The sequence below is a fragment of the Argiope bruennichi genome, chromosome 11 (assembly GCF_947563725.1).
Source record: "Argiope bruennichi chromosome 11, qqArgBrue1.1, whole genome shotgun sequence".
NCBI classification, from domain to species: domain Eukaryota; kingdom Metazoa; phylum Arthropoda; class Arachnida; order Araneae; family Araneidae; genus Argiope; species Argiope bruennichi.
In genome coordinates, this window is record NC_079161.1 from 65,944,876 (window position 1) to 65,953,338 (window position 8,463).

General features: G+C 32.2%; 1 protein-coding gene across 1 annotated transcript; it reads right to left on the bottom strand.

Annotated features, from left to right (window-relative positions):
- Positions 1-334: 334 nt before the first annotated feature.
- On the bottom strand, positions 335-7,040 carry LOC129956590 (flavin-containing monooxygenase 5-like). Its single transcript, XM_056068519.1, has 3 exons — positions 6,417-7,040; positions 2,991-3,781; positions 335-383 (listed from the first exon to the last, which is right to left on the bottom strand). The coding sequence occupies exons 1-3, from the start codon at positions 7,038-7,040 to the stop codon at positions 335-337; spliced, it is 1,464 nt and encodes a 487-aa protein (XP_055924494.1).
- Between the last annotated feature and the right edge of the window lie 1,423 nt (positions 7,041-8,463).

An 8,463-nucleotide genomic window follows, 5' to 3' on the forward strand; every position in this document is an offset into this window, starting at 1 on the left:
AAAATTGGCTAAGATTAAATTAAAGCTATATTGATATGGTGGGCAGAAAGCTTTTCGCCAAAGATAGTTAATTTAAGCTAAAAAAAATGACGAGGAAAGAAATTTTTCTTTTCTCTTGAATAAAAAGAATGCATTTTCCTGACATTCTAAGTTATGATAATCCAGTTAATTTTATTAAAATTATTTCTTAATATAAGCCTAGAATTTATCTAGACGGCATTTTCTGAAATGCTTTTGCATTCCCTTAAAATTTATTACCTTGCAGTAACTCATCTATTTCAAAGACGCCATGGAAGCGTTCTGTACTAAACTAAACGGAATTAAGTAAATGGACTTATTCTATTGAATGCAGTTGAATGCCTGCTCCCAGTTTGTCTCGAATCCTGCAAACAAAAGCACAAATTGAATATATCTCTAGTTTTTTTTAGTTCTTTTCCCTCTTTTATGTGAGTAAGCATTAGATATCGGATACAATAGTTTTGTTATCGAGTTTTTTATTTTCGTTCCAAAAACAATTTTTAGTCGCCTTGGACTAAAAGGCGAGAATTCTTGCACACACATCAGTTTATTTACACATTCAAGATGAGGACGGCACATAAATAAAAATACAGAAAATACAGAAAAATATGCCTGCAGTCTAGTGTGGCCATGGATATAAAATTCTATCTACAACTATGTTGCCATTTACAAAGAGACAAATTTGATGGCATCAGAAACAAAACTGGCTGCCAGAAACATTAGTATAATATAAGAAAATACACTGGGACGATAATAAATAAAAGTAAATTTACAAAGTAAAGTAAGTTGTGTAATATAATAAAAGTAAATTACTTTTATTATATTACACAAAATATAATAAAAGTAAATATTATTAAAATACAAATGTTATAAAAAACATATTCAAACAGTTTTAAAAGTTCCAAACAGCGTTTCTGTTAGTAATCAGAATATTGGCATAAAATTAATAAATCAAATATTTTATTCACTGGTGTCGCCATCTATTATGAATATGATTAAAGTTAACTCACCATGATAAAATCTTGTTTTCATCTTATCTGAAGAAATGTATCATCACTCATTGAACCACATTTACGAATTTAATTCCTAATTGAAACATTTTCATGACGGAATAAGAAAAACAGTGCAGTTTCATTTATTAAATTGTATTTTTTAACAGGATGTAATTATTTCTTTTGTGTAGATTATTTCAATTTTATTTTAGATAACAAAAAAAGTAAAATTTCTAGAAGCAAAATATAATTTTTAACATTTACAGATAAGGATTAAAATTTCTGACTAGAAGATTTGCTCCAAGTTACCTAGCAACGACATATGTATGTAAGCAACGGGTAAAAACGTAATTAAAATTTAGTTCGGATTATTGAAGAGGTACTTTTGTTGTCTAATTGCAACTTCAGGGGACAAAGCTAATTGAAATAAATTATTAAAAACAAATGCAATGTTTCGAAATAATGAAACAGTTTATCAAGTAAGACGGATTTTCAGAAAAAAGTTTATTAAAAAAATTTAACATATTCTTTATTTTCAAGTGTTGCTTTCCTTAGATTTATTCCATTTGACAACAGCAATTATCATCTGGCGTTTCAACCTAAATGGTAAATGATGGACAATGCATCAAAATTTTAGGCTATAATATTACATTTATTCATTCATCTCTATAATGCTTCCAGTCAAAAATACAGCTTCCGGACAAAGTAATAGATTTATATAAAAATAAATTCGGGTACAAATTCGGTATCAACAAAATGATTCAAAAGCCCATGGAAAAACTTTAAGGGTAGGTAAGGTAAAATGCATTTTCAAATAGAATATTTAGCAGAGAAAGAGAGAACTACTATAGAAACAGGAACTTTATCAGTACACAAACTAATAATATACAATATGGGTTAAGTAAAACTCAAATTCCCAACAACACAATTTCATGAAAAAAATACCATGAATTATAAACGGCATGCAGCATGACAAATACGATAATGGAAATCAAAAAAGTGAAGAGAAAGAAATGAATATTTTCCCAAAAATTACCTCTTTTTGTCAACTTTTAATTAATTAAAATTAATCTACTGATAATTATTCCCTGTGGCAGAAGCTCCATTAATATATCGGCCAAAATTTTATAAATTAAAGCATTAATTAATGAATCTAAATATTTTTTTATTATACAAATTCCCCGATCAGATTTGATCGCGCTTTTGATGAATTCTGAAATCAACGAAAGAGAATGTTTCGTATTTTTGGGAAAGTGGGTCTAAAGTTTCTGTCTATTGAACCGCCCTTGCTTAGTTCGAATGCGCTTTAACCTTATAGAGTGGAAAAAGAAATAGACAGCGTAAAATAATTAATAAGCAAAAGTTTCTACACATTTTGGCATTTCAGTTCTAAAACAAAAAGAGAGTAAGGTAAATTTCATTGTTGTTTACGAAAGAAAATGCAAAAGAAAGAACAAAATTAAATACGACAGTAGAAAGAATGTTGTTTTTTTTAAATTAAAACAAATTTCGTCCACCTAAAATTTTAAAATTCTTCAAAAACAAAGATAGTATAATTATACACCAGTAAACGTTTTATTTAGAAAAAGAGAAAATTTTTATATCAATTATTTATTGTTCAATAAATTGTTTGCTTTCTTTATGCTTAAAACTGTATGCAATGCCAGCATTTTTGATAATTTTTTTATCATGAAAAGCAAAAGGAAGAATTTTTTATTAATTATAAGCATTTTTGAAAGTAAATAAGATTTATTTATACGTTTAAACGGGATTTTGTTTAAAATATAGATAAGTTCGAAAAGCAGCAAAAGCTCTATGACATGAACAAACAGGGAAAGAGTGCTTATCAATCTAAAGAGCGCGAAAAAATTGTAATGAGAACGACAGATCTCACTAGACAGTGGCTTTGTTACCCGCGATGGGAAGTTCAATATTGTTTCCCTCGCTTTTGGCCAGGAATGAGGTCCGTTGAGTCTGTACTGGTAAGGTAATCCGGGTCCCACTAGGCATGCAAAAAATAATTTTGGATCGGTCAACAACAACTTCCGCATATTAGGAGTTGCGCCGTATTCTCGGGTAATGTCGTCCATGAAATGAATAAAATCGACCTCAACAGTGTGCCTCGCAGAATCAACAAATCTCACATCCATGGCCTTTCTTCTTCGAGAAATTTCCTTTTTCATCTCCTTGCGATCAGGCAAGACGACTTTTCCATTCATCAACTGCGCAAACCACCGACTTTGGGCCTCTTCGATGGGGAAGTGGGAGCCAAACACTTGCACTAGACCGATAACTGCAAGAGTTGGATGCTGCAGATCGGGTGAAAAGGTTAGTTTATACAGCTCTAACTCATTGTTGGTCGAATTCAGGATCGATTCTTTCATGAAAGGAAACTGCATGTTGTATCCCGTTGCAAATATAACAGCATCTACTGGAGTCACAGAAGATTCACCTCGGAACGTGGCACCATTCTTTGAAAAGGATTCGACATCCCCTTTGATGATGATTCTTCCCTCCAGTATTTTAGTCGGTAAACTGTCATTGATTGTTGGGTGTTGACTCAGAACGTGACACTTCGGTTTCAGTCCGTAAAAAGAATGATCGAACTTATTTTCCAAAAATAATTTTTCCACAAACCAGCTCGAGATTCTCCAGCCGAAAAGCTTGTGAGCAAAGCTGAAAACGCGGTTGTTCAGTAACACATCGCACGGTAATCCGAAAGGTCCACATCGTGCGAAGATCCATGATCCTGTTCTAGTGCTAAGGTAAACCTAAAATTTAAAAAAAATCAAATAGAAAAAGAATTATCTTAAATTAATAAATCTGGGGAAGCTGTTTTTCAATTTATTCAAAAATACTGCATCTTCTAGATTCTCTCTCTCTCTCTTTTTTTTTGAAACATCAGATATTGTTTAAACATTTATAATACAAACAAAATAACTAATTTTCTCTAGAACATTTATATGTTTGAATTATTCGGTATATTCAGAGCAGGCCATCTGGGGGGGGATGCAATGCACGGAGGCTCAGCGACTGTGGGGGCCCCAACGTGATGAAGAACTAAAATAATGTTCTGAATAATAATAGCGATATGGAAAGAAGAGAGGAAGAAATTTAACTGAAACAATCGACGGGTTTTAGAAATATACGAAGTTTACAGATATATTACTGTCTGGTGCGAGTGTGCAACATTTTATAAACACAAAATAAGCAGATTTCAGGTCATTTACCTCATCTTCTAGGTTAGATTGCATCTTTTACTTTGATAATTCATACCATCAAATTCTTAATATTGTTAGATTTAATCATGTCCATGCCAAAGTAATATCCTTCTAGTGTCAAAAAAAGCAGAAAAGGAAAAAGAATAAAAGCTAAATTCCAAGATGTCAGTCACAAGTAGAGCTGTTTTCTTGTCTATGAAGTGATTCTGGAAATGATATTGCTTCGACTTCAGAAGTTACAATTCAAGCTCCAATTTGAGAAGAAATTTCCACTCAAGCCGCACAATCTTGCAATGAAAACGTAGAAACACGCTTAATTGCACTTGCTACACTAAGGATAAAAAAAAATTGCAAAAAATTGTAATTTTCCTGAAATAATTAATAGCAAAAACAAATTCAAGTAATAAATAAACACTCAATAGTAATATTCTGTTTATAATATTTTAACAAACAATTTAGGGCTCCAAATGATTTCTTGCCCCCATGCCCCTTTATGGAAAAGGCCGGCTCAGGGTATATTCAGTTTTTTTTTAATTCGTAGTTTGGGGTGAAGGTGAAAAATTGTTAAATCAAATTTTGAAAACTTCCCTGCCCGTTGGATGTTTTTCTAGGTGTTTTACTGCCACTAATATGGCTTTAGGACAAAAAAGAGTTCAGAAAAATTTTGTTGAAAAAATTATGTAGCGATAATTATTGGAAATATACATTATTTGGAGAAAAATTATTTAGTGACAGCATCTCTGATGTAATTTTCTAATGAAATGAATGAGAAATTTTAATAATAGACACTTTTCTTGAAAAATATTAAAAACTGAAGCAAAAATTCCAGCATCAGACATTCTACTTTAGTTATTTTCTGAAATTTTTTGAGATGATTATTCGAACATTTTTCTTTGAAGTAACTTACATTCATTGACTTTTAATTAATTGTTGAATTGATGAGGTTGCCCAATTTCGGTGAGCCGTTGGGGGGTATTTTTCCTTTTTCACTAGTTTGTGAAGGTTGTCATATTAAGAAATCAAAAACAATAAAAATTATTTTTATAGAGTTATATTTTTATTTTTAGCGCCTTTTCATTTTCAGTCATTTTAATCAGTCATTTTCAGTAATCATCTTTAATTTTTAGCGTCTCTAATTCAAGCACAAACGAAAAGCAATAAACACGTCAATCAGTATTATTGTTTTTTATTTCAATTTCATTGCTTTACTTAGATTATAAAGCTTTTAACTACTAAGACATTCTTCATGACTTGGGCAAAGCTCTGCTCTTAGCTATATCAAAACGTCAAACAATGGGTGTGATCTCCCTAAAACTTTCTCGCAGACTTTCTAATAAACTAATCATACCAAAAAACGCCTTACATGAAACAGGTGTACAAGAGTTGCGAAATAATATTGACATTTTGAGTGAATTTAGCAATCGTGTTATCTTTAGTGAGATATCTGGAGATTAATCCCTGGCATGCGGTTAATAGTATCCAAAAATGGAATTTAGTTTTCAGACGCGTTTTTCTCAACCGATTGAAACAAACAAACAAAAAAAAAGACTCAAAACTACAGCCACAAAATCCCATACCAAATTTGATATAATTAATCATTGCTTTTTTGAATTGTCGCGTTTACATGTTTCTGAAAGAACAGGCCGATAGACGACCAGCCGCTTGTTAGATTTGGCTCATAATTTGACGGTTGTCTACACTATAAATATTAAGTATGTGTACAAAATTTTTTCTCTCTAGCTCTCTTCGTTTTGTAATTATCATGTTAACTTATATATTGGGACACCCTTACTTCCACAGAACAGGTTTTACTCAAAATTTGATAGAAATCTGTAAGTTTGGTGTGCAGAAAGTACACCAAATTTTTAGCTCAAAGCGTTTTTCAGTTATCTTTGTCACAGACAGGCACACAGACAGACGGACATTTTCTAAAAATGTGCTTTTCAAACTCGTGAAAGTATAAAATGTGGAGATTCGACAAAATCTCGAGTTCGAATTTTTTGATAATTGCTATGCTTTCACTGTACCACGTATACAAGAAAGTGATAAAATATACATCTCTCTATTAAATTACTGTTTCAAATACTAAATTGGAATAAATTTAACAAGCAACTGTCAGAATAATTTTTATATTCCAGAATCAAACTTATTTCCAACAACGTTTTACTCATTTATTTTTGCTTACCTGTTTGGCGACGTTGCTTAGCTCCACTGCAGCATCCACTCCAGAATTCCCGATGCCAACAACAAGAACATTAAGATCTTTGAAATCGTCTGGAACTTTTAAGGATTGGGAATGGATTACGGGTCCCAAGAAATCGCTCTGCCCTGGAAATTGCGGCATCCTCGGACATGCGTGGTGTCCATTGCACAGCATGACACCATCAAAGATTTGCTCGAATTCTTTTTCGTCTGGAAGGATTTTGAACACTACTTTCCACCGGCCTGTTTCTTCATAATCACTAGACTTAGATACGCAGACAACGTCGTGGTTATAACGTATGTGGGGAAGTAACTCAAAATTCTCGGCATACATGAGGAAGTATTGCTGAACTTGCGAGTTGTGCATGTAGTTCGGAAAATGACTCGGAGGTGGAAAGTCGCTGAATGCACTCATCTCTTTGTGAGAGTTGATGACGGTGGATTTCATGACTGTAGCGCCTTCGTTCTGGCCACCTGCATAGTTCCACAACCCGCCAATTCGATTGGTTTTCTCGTAACACACCACATCAATCCCTTCTTCTTTGCAAACTTTGATTGCAGAAATCCCGCTGCTTCCTGCTCCAATTACAGCAACAGTTTTCTTCATTTGTATGGTATCAAATTTTAATGTGAAATTATCCAATGGTTTATCTTTTAGAAAGAATCTGGAAAAAAAATGGCTTCAAATTTTTTACTGAAATGAAAACTTTTCATTGATTATCATTATCGTTTTTATTTTATTAGATGTAAATTATTCTATTAAATTAACATTAAACAAACACATCGTTACTTTATCATTTAAGGTTGTTTCACATTTTTGATATTTTGATGAAAATGCTCTACATTCAACTTTCATGGTTTCTCTAAAAGAACTGTAATATACAACCAAAGTTTTATACTACTTCCTCTAGGCAAAATACTAGACGAAGATGAATTCTTTATCATCTAAGTTATTATTTTCAAATTCCTTTCAATCCTTAGTACAAAAACTATAAAATAATACATACTAAAGCATCCGGAGATAATCAATTTATTGCTATTACATTACAAAATGAATAATACTGAGGTAACCCACATTAAACAAGTGGAAGTGGTCTTCCAAAAACTTTTTCGCATTCTCTCTAATAAACTTGTCATGCCAGAGAACGCCTTACATGGCATTGGCGTACAATAGTTACGAAATATTAATTTCTCCCTTGAGTTTAACATTTTTACTGACCCTAGAGTGTCAACCTTGGCAAGTTATTTGGCGATTAATCCCTGGGAGGCGTTAATAGTATCCGAAAATCAAATTTGTGTATTAGACACGTTTTTCTAAGCCAATTGAAACAAAAATTTGTCGCCCTTGTAATCACAAAACTGCATTTGAAGTCACAACATCCCATACAAAATTTGGATTATTTAAATCATTGCGTTTTTGACTGTTCGCGTTTGCATGTTTCTGAAAGTACAAACCGACAGACAGTCAACCCGTAGTTGCATTGGGTACAAAATGTGACAGGTGCCTTCACTATAGATTTTAAATTTGTGTACAGAATTTTATCCGACTAGATCTCTTTATTTTGCAGTTATAGTGTTAACTGATATTCAAACAGCCGGACAGACGAACTTTCTCTGAACAGATTTTACTCAAAATTTGTTAGAAACCTGCAAATTTGATGTAATACCATGCTATTATCCAAATTTCAAAAACCATGTACAATTTCCAAACGTCTAGCTCAAAGTCTTTTTCAGTTATCTTTGTCACAGACAGACAGACGGGCATTTTTAAAAATGTGTTTTTCGAACTCAGAGTTAAAACGTGGAGATTGGTAAAAATCTCGAGTGCGAATTTCTTAATAATTACTATACTTTCTCTATTCTATATGTTCGAGAAAGTAAAATATAAATGGGAAGTTACACAATTCATATTATTGAAAATCCTTGAAGCTTTTAATCAAATGGCAAAAGATTGCATCAGCCTCCAAGAACAAAAATGTTTTCATTTGTATTTTAAATATCACATGCAATTTACAAATTATCATTTGCTG